Consider the following 16,661-nt stretch of genomic DNA (forward strand, 5'->3'; position numbering starts at 1 on the left):
ACACACACACACACACACACACACACACACACACACACACACCCTAAGCATCTGGAGATGTTTAGCCTGAAAAAGAAAAGGAGAAGAGTAGATGTGGGTGGGTGTTTCACTTGATAATTATCTTAAAATCTTTGAAAGGCTGTAATGTAGAAGAGGGAATAGAGTTATTCCATGTAGCTCCATGAGCAGTTAGGTAGGGCAGTGGATAGAGCACTGGGCCTGGAGTCAGGAAGACTCATCTTCCTGAGTTCAAATTAGGCCTCAGACACTTCCTAGCTATGTGACTTTCGGCAAGTCATTTAGCCCTGTTTGCCTCAGTTTCCTCATCTGTAAAATGAGCTGTAGAAGGAAATGGCAAACCACTATGGTATCTTTGCCAAGAAAATCCCAAATGGGGTCATGGAGAGTCAGACATGACTATCTCAAAAAAATCTCCAGAAGGCAGAACTAGGACCAAAAGGTAAAAGTTATAATGAATCTTAGCTCAATTTATCTATGGAGACAGAGATGTTGCATCCCCAAAACCCATTTGGGGACTCTGACAAAGAAACACCATATAAAATATGTAGAGATTTACTCTTGTACTACAAAAGTAAAGCTAAGGGACTTTGATCAACACAATAACCAACCATTATTCCAGAGGACCCCTGACAAAATATGCCCTGGTAGAGAAGGGATGAACTCAGTGCAGACTGAGACTTTTTTTTTGGTGAGGGAGAAAGACATGACCAATGCAGGAATTTGTTTTACCTGACTATATATGTTTCTTAAGGGACTTTTTCTTTTTTCTTAGGGGAAGGAGAAGAAGGAAGAAGTGGAAAGGAAGTGGGAGGGAGAAAATAAGATTTTTTGATAAAAAATAATATTAATGTTTTCTAAAAAGCAAAGCTAAGGAAAGAAAGTAAAGTCCTAAAATTGAGAGATAGAAGGAAGCTCCTAAGCCTTCTGGTCTACTCTCTTATTTTATAGAGGATGAAACTGAAGCCCCGAAAGGGTAAGTGAATTGCATAAGATCACACAGGTAGTAAGCATCAGAGGCAGGATTTATTTTGTTTTGTCTTTTAATATTTATTTATCATTAATAAAAATTACTTTTCTCCTCACCCCCCATCCCCAGTAAAAAAGAAAAATAAATGTGAATAGTCAAGCTAAACAAATTCCTGAAATAGTCATGTCCAAAACATTTGTCTTGACTCCATCACTTCTCTGTCAAGAGGTTGATGGCATGATTCTCCATCAGTCCTCTGGGCTAGAGGTATGATTTGAACTAGGTCCTCTGCCTACCATCATTGAACTCTAGCCTCCTGGCCCACATTCCTGCCTTTGTCTGTTAGCAGCAAAATTAACCCAAACCACCCAGGTCTTTGTGCTCTATTCTCTGGCCAGCGTAAGACCTCACAAGCTTTCTGCCTCCCTATGTTAGGAAGAATTTTCCAACAATTATTGGTGTTTAAAAAGGGGGTGGACTGCCTTATCATTAGAGGTATTTGGGCAGAGATTCTTGGTAGGTCTGCTGTAGAATGGATTCCTCAATTGAGTAAGAGGCTGGATTAAATAAGGTCCCTTCCAATTCTGAGATTTTGGCTTCCAAAGGTATCTCTGAAAGATGTGATTTCTTTAATAAATTGAGGGTGGGGTTGACATTCTCAATCAGCATCCAAAATAAGTAAGATTTGGGGAGTCAGGAAGGGAGGAGGAGTGTTCCCCCTGTCCCTGAGATATAAGGACAACAGCTTTGATGAATGAGGGTTTGGGGAGATGAATTAAATATCCCGGTGTCCTTTCCCTACCTCCCCAGCCACTAGTAGTATCAAATCCATGAACAAGAAAACAAAAGGGCCTCAGTAGAAGGAAGGGAAGGATGAAGGAACCAAGTGCATTACCTCTGGCAAACAGGTTGGAGAAGTCGGTCTCAGTTCTGCGGAACCGTGCCTCTCGCCCACTGTTCTCACATGCTATCAGATTCTTTGAGGATTGCCTCTCCTTGAAGGCGCTCACAATTCGACTCTTCTCCTCCAGGCTGTTGGTCCTTTGCAAGAAGCCTATGTTAATGTATGAAAAAGTATTCAAAGACTCCCCAGCTTACAGTCAGCTGCTGCAGGGTCCAAACCCAAGCTGTCCTAAAGGATTTCTCTTTCTCTTATTGTCAGTTTAGCTGAGTCTCTGCACGTACATGCATATATATGTGTATATACACACACATATATATATATACACACACATGACCTCTCTGCCTCTGGCAGGGAGGAAACAAAACAAAGTGACATTGGTGGCACAGATCCAGTCGTGCTCAGAGAGAAGAAAAAAAAACCCCAAAAACCCCAACAATAAATGAAGTCTATTCCCATCTCTGAAAGTGACAGTAAGCTCTGAATTAAGTCAATTGGACATATTCCACTCCAGTAACCAGCCCTAGGAATAGGGTTTTAGGGAATGGATAGGATCATTGTCACTGCCAAGCAGACATAGGGTTTATGGACTGTGTAGGCAAAGGGAGGGAGGGGGTCAGGATGGGCCAGGAAGGGAGTTCTTCTTCACCCCTGACTCCTGTAGTCTACTGAAAAGAGATTTGGCCAAAATTTTTCTGACTCAGACCTGAAATGTTCTCCCTATGCCTCTCTCCTCTTTCTCCTTGGTTCACACCATTGGGGAGGAGGAAATTCTAGGAAATAGAGCTAGGTGAAATCTCAAATAACTAAGGAAACAAAGGTTCAAACTTCTGAGCATGTAGATTCATTAAACGATGCATGTCAATCAAACAAAAAATCAGGACCAGGCCTTCTCAGCTTGGCACTGGACCCCAAATACAAGGGGAAACAGATTTTTGTGCATTAAAAGAAAACAATTAACAGGATGCAAGATTAAGTAATCTGATTTCTAATTGGAAGAAAGATGAGGGGTTTTCTAAGTTGGGAGGGGGAGAACAAACAGGTACAATTCCCTGAAATTGGAAAAAGAGGTGTCCTACTCCCCACCAAATGTCTGTATTCAATCAAAGGAACAAGGAAACAATAACTGATTGACCAGTACAGGGCCACTTTTTAGATAAAACAAATGCATTGCTTAAGATATATAATTGTGAGAAAACTCCTTGCATCAATCTTTGGATCTGACTGGGTTTCTGGTTAGTATACTAGGCCAGTGGAGAACCTATGACCTTGAGGCCACATTAATGACTGAATCCAAATTTCACAGAACAAATCCCCTTAATAAAAAGATTTGTTCCTGGAAGTTTGGATTCAGTTGAAGGGCTGAACTTGAGGATCTAGAGGGCCACACGTGGCCTCAAGGCCACAGGTTCCCCACCCCTGACCTAGGCTCTTAGTCAAGGGTCTCTAGGCAACAGGTAGAGGTGGCCCAGCTTCTCGGTCATGCAAGGTTAGGTTCAAACAATGCAATAAAGTTTTCTTGCAAGTCCCATAATTGAATAAAGTTTTCTCACAAGACAGAAAATGGACTAGACCTATAATTGTATAGAAAGGGAACTGAGTTACATTCTGAATTGAGTCACAAGATGGAGTCAGTGTGGTTCATTCAATTCCCACAATCTCTTCAGAGGACCCTGTGTCCTGAATAATGTCCCACAAATGAAGACATACATCTTCTGCAGCTGGGGTGATAGTGCTTAGAGGGAATAACACTTTCTCCATAGGGGTGGCTTTAATACAGTTGATTTCAGGAATAAGAGCCCCTTCAAGAAGCTAACAGAGCTATAGCAGATGGGTCTAAGGACCACTTAAGTCAGACGGCATTACTTTTCACAGATACCTTCTATCCCACAATCCACTGGTGATCTCCTTACCTTCAAAATTCTCTAAGCCCCTCAGGATTTCCTTCTCAAGTCCTTACTATGATGTATGTAAAAATAAAGAGTTCTAATTTTCCTGTTATTTAGAACACTACAATTTGAGTAAGAGGTCCTGGGATTAAGTATGAACTCTGCCACTTATTAGCAATATGACTGTTAGCAAGCTATAGGATCAAATGCTCTAGAAAGAGCCTTCAAGATCATCTAGTTTAAGCCCCTAATTTTAGGCTTTTTTTTTGGCAAGGCAATTGGGGTTAAGTGACTTGCCTAGAGTAGTACGTGTCTGAGGTCATATTTAAACTCAGGTCCTCCTAACTCCAGGGATGGTGCTCTATTCACTGCTCCACCTAGCTGCCCCAAGCCCCTAATTTTATACATCAGGAACTTGAAGCCCTGAAACGATAAGTGACTTACCCAGTATCACACACATAGTAAGTAGCAAAGCTAGGATTTGGATCTAATTCCTCTGACACCAAATCCTGGGCCTCAGCATCCTCATACAGAAAATGGTAATAACAATTGAGAAAGGAACTGGGTACATGTGATTTCATCAGGGAGGGAACTTCATCTACCAAAACAGATCAGCATCTTCTCTTCAACTTAAAGAGTTTTAACAAGTTCCCTGGAGCACTGAGGGTTTAAATGACTTGCCAAAGGTCATAATTGGGACTCAAACCCAGGTCTTTCTTGCACTGAGGTTAACTCTCTACTCACTACACTGTGTGGCCCCTCCACTCTAAAGCCTTCTGCTATTTGCTTTGCAGAATTGTTTTGAGTATTAAATAAGGAAATACATGTAAAGTGGCTTGAAACCAGAGTGTCCTGGAAATAAAAAGTGCTGAATCAATGTAAGTTATTCTTCTTATCAACATTTTAAGTTTCTTTGGGAAACATAATTGCCAGAAAAAAAAAGACTTAAAAGGCTCCAGGAGGAATAGTCCTTCAGTGGAATCAAGGTTTACTTTCCCAGGACTCAAGCACAATTGTGATAAGGACCAGAAGAGGATAGGGGACAGAGACTGGAGACACACCTCCATTAAGAGCTTTAATCCCCACATTACATGGTCCCTGGTCATTGCTTTGGATTCATCTTGTCCTGAACCCATTGAGCTGAAATTTGTCTCACTGTGTCTTCGATATGATACATTAGTTCGAATTCTGCACTCTGGAGCTACACAGAGTAAATCTTTAGAAGATGCCTCCATATGGAAGACTTGATAGGTGGGGCATAGTAATGTATGAATCTTCATTGGCTCATTCCTTTACCAGGTATTAATCCCCCATTCTTCTCTCCTCTGACTAATTCATTTATCCTGGAAACCTGAGGCAGTTGACTGAACCCAGTTTTACCAGCATCTTAAAGGATCTGACATTTTCCCCAGATGTGAATGGGTAGTAGATGGGTCATAGGGTTGCCTACATAGGTCATGAAGTTGTCTTGATGACCTTCTCTCTCTGGGAAGCTGAGAGGTGGAAGGCAAGGTCCTGAACACCCCCACCTTGGGGGAAAGGGTGAGGGAACTGGGGACAAAAGAGAAGCTCAGTTTGGCTTTCAGCAGTCATGCTTTATTGCCCTTGCCACCTTCTGGTAATTCAAGGAACCTAACTGCAATATTTGGATTCCAGAAATACCACCATCACCACCCTGAATCTATCTCATTTCGATAGCTTTGCTCCCAGGGGTTCCAGAGGCAGGGGTGGGGGAGGAAAAGGGAGAGGTGAACAAGAGACCTATGAATTTCATTCCCTTGTGGGATTATGGTACTGAGCCCACTTTTTCACAGTTCTAGGTAGCCTTATGTAAAACAATAAGTTAGTTTGTTTTTTTCCTATTTGCATACTATGACTGCTATCAAGGTATTTAGTCATTTTGAGTCATAGATTTAGTTAGAATGGGACTTAAAGGTTACATTCTTCCCCTTCCCCTCATTTTACATATGAGGAAATGAAGCCCATAAAGGTTAAGTGGCATCCAACATTACAAAACTAGGAGGTAACAGAACAGGGATTTCAACCCAAGTTTCCTGACTCTTAGTCCAATGCTCTTTCCTTTGTAATACATTGCTGCACACATTTTAAGAATACAGTTTGGGGTGTATGCTATGTACATGGTGGGCTCCTTTTTTGCATTTGCATCCCTGCCCAGAGGCTTACTATCTGAGCAGACTGGATGTCTAATCTCCCTAGGACTAAACCCATAACTGATGGGTATGGCAGTGGAAGAGAGTGACACAGCAGAGTACTAGAGATGAATCCCCTGGAAGCTTTGAGGGAATTAAGGGGCGACATAGAGGAAGGAAGAGGAGTTTGGGGCCAGGTGAAGACACCTCTTCTTGAGAGTAGAGTTAGCAGAAGATGTGAAAGCTAGCCACCCAATCCTTCCTCTTGAAGCCTATTTCCAATGCTCCATAAGAATAATTTCCCAAATTCAGTCCTGTGTCCAGCTTGGGCTAGAACAACTGGATACCCACGAGGTGACTCTGGGGAAGAGGGCAGTTAAGGATGGAGTCCTGGCCAGAATGACCTGAGGAGGTGAGATAGACTCCTAAGTCAGGAAGACAAAGTTCCTGAATGAGGGAGAGGGCTGGGCCAGTAAAAAACCTCTCCTCAGCTTCAGGTAAGGGAGAGAAAATGGGTTGCTTTAGAGGGTATTTGGCTGGCAAAGGGGTGGACTGAAACAATCTTGAAGGCAAACACTAGAGAAGCAGTGCTGTACTGGGGAAAGAGTACTGGCTTTGAACCCAGAGAATCTGGGTTTAAATCTGAACTCTGCTACTTACTACCTTTGTGACCTTGGGCAAGTCACATAAACTCCCTGGGCCTCAGTTTCTTCATCTGTAAAGTAAGGGGTTTGGATCAGCTCTAAATCTATGATCCTGTAGAAGAAGAGGGCAGAAGTAAGCAAATATTCGCAAATATTTGTGGAATGAGTGAATGTTGGAAGCACCTGTACCCTCCTTGGATTTAAATGTCTAATTATCTGCAGATCTGAAATTTCATCATCATAATTGTGTGGGAGTTGTCTGCACTAATGCAGATGGCAAATGCTTCTAGTTTCTAAGTAGGTAAGTTCTACTTAGTTTCTAAGTCGGTAAGTCCTAGGGAGTTGTCAGAGGAGCATAGAGGCTCATTGACTTGCTCAGAGCCACACTACTATTAAATTGTCAGGAATGGAATTTTAATCCCAATCTCCTTGCCTCCAAGCTATCCCGGAAACCAAGGCTACTTCCGTGGGAACTCCACGTCATCCCTAAAATCTTTAAAGGGAAGTGTTCTATCCGAATTCCCCACCTCCCCCTTCCCCAATCTGATAAACGAAATACAAAATCTGAAAAATTATTTGAAACACGAATACCAGTCTTTGCTATCAGATTAGCTTAATATCAATTGTCTCTCTTCTTCTCTCTCTCTATTCCAACTAACGATCTTAAATTCAGCGGCTATTTTCAAAAGGTAATTTTCCTTTTACATATACACTGTCTGGCTCCCCTCGCGTACTCGAGGCACACGCTTACACAAGCGCGGCGGGTGCACGCACACACACACACACACACACACACACACACACACACACACACACACACACACCAGTGCCGGGCTCCTTTGTAACTCTTCTCTGCTCTTTTGTGCTATCTCTGAATTACAGAGATTTAGGAGGGGTCAATGCTTCTGTAAAGTGAGAGATAGGGAATCAAATGAATCCCCAGGACAAGGATCTCTAAGCAGCACGCTTCAGCGGGACTCATCCTCTACAGACCTTGACCGCCCACAGAGAAGGGAGGGCGGACTTAATTGCAATAATGGGCTCCTGTGTTCTCCAAAGTGCACTTGTCCTGCGTGCTCGGAGCATCGCCCTCCTCCCCAGCAGCTAAGCAGGGACCGGAGAATGACCAGTGTTTCTCCTAGACACACTACCCAAGCAGGCTCAGTCCCCATCAGGTTTCTATTACTGCAGATAATGCTGTACCCCAGGGTTGTTGTTGTTTTCTTTCTTTTAAAGAAATCGCTTTAAGCTATATCACTTTCCACCATGCTGGGCTGGCCCTGGTGAATCTGTCTGGAGGGTCACAGGCTCTCCTGAAAGCTGGGCAGAAGTGAATACTGTGCAGTCAGTGACCCGGCTAAAGGGAATGAGCTGAAGTCTAATTCCGTTTGCTTTCCTCCTGCTCTCCTCTAACCACATAGCGAATCTGACCCTCTGAGGAGGGAAAAAAACAACCCTTTGGACATTGATTTGATAATAATTCACATATATTTGGAGCTTTAAGGCTCACAAAGTGCTTTGCTAGTGAAAGTGGGTTTGTCTTTCTCTCTACCCCCACCTCCGGTTATTCCCTGTGTCCACTGGGTCTTAGCCACCCCCATTTTCCTTACTTCGCGGGCGGGGGCCATCGCGCGGGGCTGGCGGGCGGCGGTGCGTTACTCTATCAGTTCTGCTTGCCGGGCTGCATTAAAATGACAGCAGAGAAGCCGGGCGCTTCAGTCGCCAAAGGGACCCTAGGCGTAACGGCCCATTAAACCCAGATTGGGGGGAGGGGGCTATTTATAGAACAAAGCAACTAGCTCTTTGCGTTTCCTGTCCTCCGAGCCTTTGCCACCGCTCCCTATTCGCCACCCTCCAAACACCCAAACCGAGTGTGTGTGTGTGTGGGGGGGGGTGTTTAAGATGAAGATAGGAATTAAAAATTGTAGGCTCCCTGACCACCTTCCCTTTTTAATCTCGAATCTTTACGAATCTAGGCATAAGGGAACAGTGGGGCGAGAGTGGAGTCGGGGAGAGGCTCAACTCAAGGCTGCTATTCTTAAACATCACCAGTGGACTGGTATTTTAAATTGATTTGACGTGTGTGTGTGTGTGTGTGTGTGTGTGTGTGTGTGTGCGTGTGTGTGTGTACACTTATCTATCCCCTTCCCAAGCATCTTCATTATTTAGGTCATTGGAAGTAGGGAGCGAGGAAGCGAAAAGGTTTGGAATTACAGAACGAAGACCTGAATGTTCTAGGTGGTTGTCCCTGGATGGGTTCTAAACATTTAAGGGCTGTACATCCGAAAAAGAAAGGCCAAAGCAGCTTGTTATCTCTAAATGGATCTCTAGCTGTAACTTGGCCATCCGATTGTCTGGGTATTTGTTTCCTAGCAATCCATTTCGTGCGTGCGGTGCCGGGGAAAAGAGCAGGCAAATGCTGCTATCTCACCCACCCAGCCCTCTGACGAATTGCTCTTTAATAAGTCTCTCCTTAATCTTTTTCCTCCCTTTGCCCTGGGGAGATCCGTATTTTCTGGTCCGATAAGGTTTGAGAATTTTAGACGGCGAAACGCAGCAGAGAGAGAGAGAGAGAAAAACATCGCTGTTCTCGCTACTCGGCTGGAGCTGCTTAATCGGCTTCCCTTCGAACAAAATCTCTTATTGTTCTTTCAGATTTCATTTATTTCAAGTACTTACCACAAGATTCTTCAAATATCCTCTCGGTCCCTGTTCACCTCTACCAATCCCCTCACCTTTCGGAAGCTTCCATTTGCTAATTCCCTCCTCTGTTTAATAATTCCACAGCCCCTTCCATCTCAGAGGCAGACAGAACCCCGCAAAGCTTTACCGAATAGGCTTTGTACGCACCACACTCTTTTAGCAGCCTCAACCCTCCCCACTCCCCCAACAGAGATTTCCTAGCTCCCCGTCCTTTCTCTCTACCATCTCCTAGGACACACATCCTAACCTCTTCCCCTTTCACAGATAGCTCTTCTGGCCACAGAGTAGTGGGAAATCATCTATTCCTCCTTGGACCCCGAGAGAAGACGAAAGAAGAGCAGAGCATGAAATTTTAGGCAAAAAGACTCATGCTGAACATTTTGATTGCCTTAGAAACGATGTCCTGCCTATTGCCAACCCAGTCAAATACTGTTCAGGGAAAACGGTTCTTGATCAGTTTGGTTGCCTCCAGAACCAAGAGCCTCGGGAGCCGTCTTTCTGCATGAGCACATAGGCTAAGCTGGTACCTTGGGGCGGATTTCGTCTGCGGAGTACAGTCTATAGGCAGAACGAGAGCGAAGCCCTCGGGTTCGACCTTGCTGTATTGGCGCCCTTGGGCCAGCAGAAGGCGCAGAGGGCTCACGGAAAAGCGCCGCCTGGGAGAGTCCCAGTTCTAAACCTAAAGTCCTGTGTAGCTAATGCTTCTGGTCCTAAGCAATGAGTTGGATGGTGGGTTGGAGGTTTTTAAAGAGAGAAAAGAAGACCCGAAAAAGCCGACTTCCCCTTACTACCTAAAGCCTTATTAAAAATAAATCGATATCCACAGAATAAGGTTGGGGGCCATGGCTTAGGGTTTTCTCTCCCTGACCACATCTCATCTCTAGCTCTGGTGCACATCTTTTCTCTTACCGCATATCTTGAGTCCAAGTTTTCTGGTGCATCCATGGGCCACTCCGCACCAGGTGTCATAAGCTAGAAAGAAAGATAAAAATCATTCACTAGGGTATGGAAACAAACTTAGGAGGCAATTCTGGGAGGTAAAAAGGACTGGAAGTGGGATGATTAGAGTGGAGGAGACAGAAGCTGTTTCTTTCTTTGGGTTTTGGAAGAAAATTTAGCATTAAAAACATCCATTCATTTCCTGCCCCCCCCTTCCCAGAGTGACTCCAGACGGAAACAACAATCCTTGATAGCATCCAAACCTGTCTCCATGAAATACCTCATGGAAATAAAATGAAGGTTAAAAAAAAAAAACAATTCAGAAAGGAATCAACTTTGCAAACTTAACTGTAGGCTACTGATCCTGGGGTAGAAACAATGCTGGGGGGAGCAAGTAGAGAAAAACAGAGCAGCCTAGAAGCCCTTTGTTTCAGTCCAACAGATGTGAAAAGGCCTTCACATCAGTCCAGCAAAGGAACAAAAAGGCATCTGGGACCTAAACATCTCATAATTTCCTGGCAGGTCTCCAGCACAGTGGCAGCTTAAAATAAACTGGCATGAAATGGGGTCGCAGAAGAGTTCAGGAATTAATTGAGTGAAAAATAGTATTTGACTAGATGATAGGGCTTGCATGACTGTCCTTCAGCTGGACTTCAGAGTCAGAAAGACAGTGTGCCTCAGATCCCTTTCCCCGTTTTCCCACTTTCCAACCTTCTTTCTCATTAACCCACCTGCTTCCAATCCTCACCCCCATTTTCCTGGGACAGGTTTCATTGTGGGCTTGCTCCAGAGTATAATCTATGGAAAATGGTGGAGGGAAGAGGGTGGGATAGTGAAGAAAAGGCATTCCAGGGGGTTTTAGTATTGGGACACTTTAATCTCACTGATGTCAGCATGCTGTGGAATGTTTTAAGTTTCCTTTACCTTGGCTGGTGTCCACCCCAGCCTCAGCCCACTTTCATGTAAAAGGGGAATTAGAGGAACCAGTCCTTGTAGGCATTTTTTTTAGGAGCTCCAGTTTGTCTCCAAATTTCTTTCATTTTCATGTATCCCTAGTTCCTCAACCACTGTGTATGCATGTTGTTGGAGACAATGGAGACCATAATCATTGCCAGATGGCCCAAAAGGACAAAGGAAAAGGTGAGAAAGAAGGAAGCAGGGTATTCACTATTGATATACACTCAGAGAGACCACATTATAGTGACAAGCAAGCAGAGGTGAGAGGAATGCTTTGCTCTAGGGTCAAGTGGAGTAAGATATTTAAGGGAAGGAGGACAAGAATGAAAGGAGATGGAAAGAACTTCTTTTGAAGACCTAAAAGTAATGATCTAATGAATCAAGGAATAATTGTGGTCACTGTAGGCTTTGGGTGGTAGTGGAAGAAAATGGGTTTGGTGGGGGTGGGGTGGGCTGAGGGACAGAAAAGGAATACATTTTTCCGGCTATGTCCCTGCCAGGGACAAACAAACAAACAAAAGGCTCTTTCAGGGAAAGCTGGGTAATTAGAGATAGAGGGAGAGGGCAGTTGGTAACTGTGGAATACTGGCTTGGGTTTGTGAAAGTGATAGGCTATGCTCCTGTTATCACTTTGTGTGTCCCCTGGAAGAAGGAATGGCAGTCTGGACTGTGCCAGGATGAAACTGTGGGTGTGTAGGGCATGGGTTGGGGGATCAGCCTCAGCCCCTAAGCAAAACAAACAAGGGAAAAAACTAAACACCTCTGCCTGTTTCTACCAATTCACTGGAAATCTTTAGGGACCCGGCCCTCTGTTTTCACTTCTTTTTTGCCTTGGCTTTGAATGCTCAGAAAATCTGTTTGTGGAAATATGGACTAGTACGACCGAACAACAACAAAAATTGCAAGGGCTTAAGGCCAAACTCAACAAGCAACGAAGAATTGTAGGAGGTGTCCAGGGCAGGTATAGGAGGAAGAAGAAAGAAGCTGGTTGAGGAAATAAAGGAGAGCATGGAAGGAGGAAAAAAGGCGGGGGGAAGAGGAGGGCATGAACTGGGAAAGGCGGACATTATCGTGAATAAGTAGACTATAAGCGGGAAAACTGGGCCTGACAGCAGAGAAGATAGTAATGAAGAGTGAAAATAAATAAATCTGCTAACAGAAAGACAAAAAGCCATCTCCCTGCATTTCTCCAGTTCCCCGCCCCGCCTCCCCGAATCCATCGGCCCAGAGCGGTGGCGCTGGAGCGCAGAGATGAGCCTGTCCGCACGGCAGTCTCCATCAGGGTGGGCTCTGCTCGTCTCCTGATACATCTTCTTTGTTGTGAGGGTAATTATACACCAAGTTGGGGGGGGGGGAGAGGAGGGAGAAGGATGGAAAGGGACAACTGGGCTGGGGCCATTTAAGTAGCTATACGTATCCTCCAGACTCTAAGAAAATTAATTCTATTTTAAACCACAATGGGGTTGAAGGGGGACGGGGGCGGGGCGAAGGAGCTAAGGTGAACCTTGAACAGGGATAGGGGCGGGATGTGTTTGGAAACAATCTGCCTTTGGTTGGATTGCTGCCCTTTCATTAGGATTTTGTTTTCCATCCTCCTCCTTTTTCCAGAATAGACACCCTCCAGACGGGTTTCTGTCAGTCTCAAGGAGAAATACAGGGCAGGGTTCTCTGGATCTGCCCCAGAAAGACCATTCTCTGCCCGCCCTCACCCCTGCAGGCTCCTCATTTAAGTCGTTCATAATGATTACACCCTCCGTTCCTATTGAAAAAAAAAACTAACCCCTAATTGATTGTCTGAATTGTCAAAGCAGAACCACAACTGATTTTTTCCACCTTTCCCATCCCTTGCTTTTCCCTCACACTTCAATAGCTCGACGCAAATTCGGGGCAATTAGGGACACGGGGTTTTCGAAAAGCTGCAATTAAAGCCCAAATTTCCGCTGATTATAGACTTCCTAGCGAAGAGCTAGAGGGGTGGGGAGGGCGGCTGGGGGAAGGGGAGGGAGGCCAGCTCCTGGCTCAAGGAATTCTAGAGACAGAAATGTTTTTGGTTTTCCTTAGGGACTCTCAGCTCTTCTCACCTTTTTTCCTAGACCCAGACACTATCTCTTTCACGTCAAAATAAACCACACACAACAAAACAAACCACTTGTTCCGATCTTCTAGACTCCAGAACCGCATCTGGGTGGGACCTTGGGTTACTAGGTTAATAGCTTGATTTTTTTTCTAATCTCCAGTTCTCCTCCCCCCTCCCCCTAAATCTCCATCCCCTGCCAAGAGTTTCAGGAAGAAGCTCTGACTGGACTTACTGGTAGGGCGCAGGTTGGTGGGATTGGAGTCTGGCCCTGGGTTGGAAGAGGAAGAGGAGGAAGGCGCCGAAGATGCCATTTGCTCTGTTGCCAGAGTCCCAGGTCTGTCTGCTGTCTCGGGTCTTTCCCGTGGGAGGCCGACGATTAGTTAAGAAGCCGACTGCAAGAAGAGAGAAGGTGTTACACGTTTGGGATATCCAGGTAAGGAGGAAGAGAAAAGGGGATTTGGGGACCCGCACAAGGCAGTGGGGAGTCAAGAGGCTCCCCCTTGCGCTGGGGCAGAGGAGACGGGAAAAAAGGAAGGGGCCCTGGTTATATTCATGAAGTGCTCGAGTGGCGTGCACCAGAGCTGCTGTCAATCAAGCGTGCAGAGGAGGAAGCAACAAAAATATGGTCCGAGTTTCAGGCTCTTCCATCTCGGAGCCTCAATTCTACGAGCCCAGGAAAGGCAGAGGACATCATGTGTCAGGACAAGGAAGGAAGAACGGGGGTGGGGGTGAGGGATGGGGGAAGCGCAGCTTATAGTCTCAGGGTCCCTAAAAGGTCAGAACGCAATGCCCCGGAGCCCTGCTGTGAGGAGGGCGAAAGGCAGCTAATACTCAAAGCTAATACCCAAGCGAGGACTCCGCGGCGGGAGGGAGTAGGTGAGTGGGGGAGACGAGAGGCGGGCACGTCTGGTAGGATGTCTGGTTTCTGTTGTTGCGTCTGGCTAATCCCTGGAAAGGGCAATAAGATTCGCGTTGCTCTAGGGATAGGGCACTGGCCGTGAGGCAAGCTATCCTACCAGATTTCCCAAGATATTCCGAACCGAGACATTTCTAAACTCTGCTGAGGTACAGAGACAATCACCCTAGAGAAAGGGCAATTCTTCCACCACCACCCTCTCCCTTCCTAAATTAGCCGGTCAAAGGCTTCTTCCCTGACTAGCCCGTCTTTTGGGTCTGACTGAGAAGCTTGGTACTCCGACCAGGGCGAAGGAGTCTTGTTCTGTGTTCCTCTCATTTAATCTCCAGATCGCTCGCGTCCATATTTCCTTGCCCTTTGGGGAAGCAAAGTTGTGCCCCAGACTAGGGAGGCGGGGGAATTTGAAACCTGCTCTTCGCGCCTTTGGGAAGCCCTTGAAAGAGACTTGAGGGAGTCCAGAACCGTTAGGAGAGAGGAAAGGTGCAAATTCAACCAGACTTAAGCCTTTGAAATAAAATACTTGCAGCTCCACCTCTACTTAAAGCGCTGGCACGCGCGTGTACACACACACACACACACACACACACACACACACATCCCACATACGTCGATACCAACCCCGGGAGCAAGCCTGACAGATTAGCAGTTGTAATGGAAGTAACAGGTTATTGTAGCTCTGAGCAGCTCCAGTGACTCTTGGCGAGGTTCTTTGGTCACATCGCGGCTGGTCGCACAGTGGAAAAGGGGAAAGAGAAATTGATGGGACCCCCTCCCCCAGTCCGCTCCCATTTGTACTTCCAGAGGAGTAGCCTCTTTCTCCCAGCTTGCCGAATTGGCATGGCTCTACTATTTGGGGTCAGAAAGGAAGCGGTCTGTGCGGCTCACAAAGGGAGCTGGTCGGCTGGGGTCTGGCTAGTCACTTACAATTGCGGACCGAGGTAGTCTGCGCGAGCTGGCTGACGGCTTCCGAGTCTTGGGAAAGCTGGAGGATGAAGGGGAAAATAGCGCACTTCAGAAGCTTGGCAAAGGACAGACGTTTATAAACTCCGGGTGGCACAGCGCCAGTATACCAAGCAAGCACTTAGGTGTTGAAAATGCACCTGGCGCTGACTGGCGGCTCTCAGCTCTTCCTCAGTTCAGGAGCGCTACTGGATGCTCTGTGCAAGGCAGGCGGATCGGATCTGCTCTTCTCAGCTCCGCTCCTACGCAGGCATGAATCACAGCCTTGCTGTCCGTCACCTCTAGTAGATGCAGTCGCTGCTTTCTTCTCAGCTGTCTCCTTAGGTTCGGCAAGGGAGGGTGAGGAGGAGAGCAGAGGAGAGAGGCAAGGGGGGGAGGAGAAAGAGGGAGAGAAAGGAGGAGGGAAGGAGAAGGAGAGGGAGGGGGGGGAGAGAGAAAGAGAGAGAGAGAGAGAGAGAGAGAGAGAGAGAGAGAGAGAGAGAGAGAGGCTAAAGGCTCATCTCTTTGTGCTCTCTTTTTTTGGGGGTGTGTGGATGGAGTGGGGAGGCGGGAAAGACGTTGGTGGGAGAATCACGAGGCTTTGTAGCCGTCTTTCCTCTGGCTGAATGCTGTGACTTATTTGCAGGTGCATGGGCTTTATACCTCCATTATCGATCCAGATCACGAAGTTGCACCCGGAATGAGTAATCTAGTACGTACTCAACACGCTCCATTTTCTGAAAGAGCAAGGAATCTTAGTGGGTGGGAATAAGAGTTGGGGGGCAGAAACGCTTTCACTCCTCCATCACATTCGGCTGAGCCATTTCCCCCTCCCCTTTTCTAATATATTTCCGAGGAGATGGGAAAATGGCTTTCACTTCCCTCCTTTCCCAGGTCCCTTGGCGTTCCTCCTCCCGACCTGACACTTGGAAACACTGAAGAGTGAGAAAAATGCGCCAGAATTCATCTTCATTTGCTCTTCCTGAATTCTCATAGAGAGAAAGGGTCTGGGAGAGCTGTAGGAGTAACGCCTGAATAACAAAGATATTTACAATTTCCCACTTCCTTTTCTAGGGACAGCCTGGTGCCTTTGATTCTAACCCTAAAAGATCACCTCAGTGGAGCTTGGATACTTCCACCTACAGGAATGTATACATAATTTAAACGGTGGAGGATAATTTCTCTACCTCTCGAGCTTTTTTCTTCCCGTCCTAGCTGCACTCACTTTTTTAAATACTGTAGTCTGGTGGAGTGGGATACGAAAGTTCAGCCAAATACTTGGCCATATTTTAAAATCATGAAGGTTATTTGCAAGTATGAATGCTTCTCCAGAAACATGTAAGCATCTAATCGAGGAAGTGGCACAGGGTCCAGATGTTGATAGAGTTGACTGAGAATGAACATCAGTCTCCTTTCCAGCTGAGCCGCATTTCTTCCTGTTTTCACGCCCTCTTATACCATCTTTGTTTTGACAATAGTTGAATGAACCCAATAATTAATTCATCGATAACAATGCATGGGTGAAAAAATGCCCATCTTTATAAGGAAACCTTTCATG

General features: G+C 45.8%; 1 protein-coding gene across 1 annotated transcript in view; it reads right to left on the reverse strand.

Annotated features, from left to right (window-relative positions):
- The window catches only part of GAD1 (glutamate decarboxylase 1), a 53,232-nt gene extending 39,670 nt beyond the window's left edge, over positions 1 to 13,562 (reverse strand). The window contains exons 1-3 of the mRNA XM_027866079.1: positions 13,481 to 13,562; positions 10,185 to 10,247; positions 1,884 to 2,042 (exon numbers count right to left, since the gene is read on the reverse strand). Coding sequence (XP_027721880.1) covers positions 1,884 to 2,042; positions 10,185 to 10,247; positions 13,481 to 13,559 — 301 coding nt within the window. The 5' untranslated portion in view covers positions 13,560 to 13,562. The remainder of the gene's footprint in view (positions 1 to 1,883; positions 2,043 to 10,184; positions 10,248 to 13,480) is intronic.
- Positions 13,563 to 16,661: the final 3,099 nt, after the last annotated feature.

The sequence above is a fragment of the Vombatus ursinus genome, unplaced genomic scaffold (genome assembly GCF_900497805.2).
Source record: "Vombatus ursinus unplaced genomic scaffold, bare-nosed wombat genome assembly UNPS02014779.1, whole genome shotgun sequence".
Taxonomy (NCBI): domain Eukaryota; kingdom Metazoa; phylum Chordata; class Mammalia; order Diprotodontia; family Vombatidae; genus Vombatus; species Vombatus ursinus.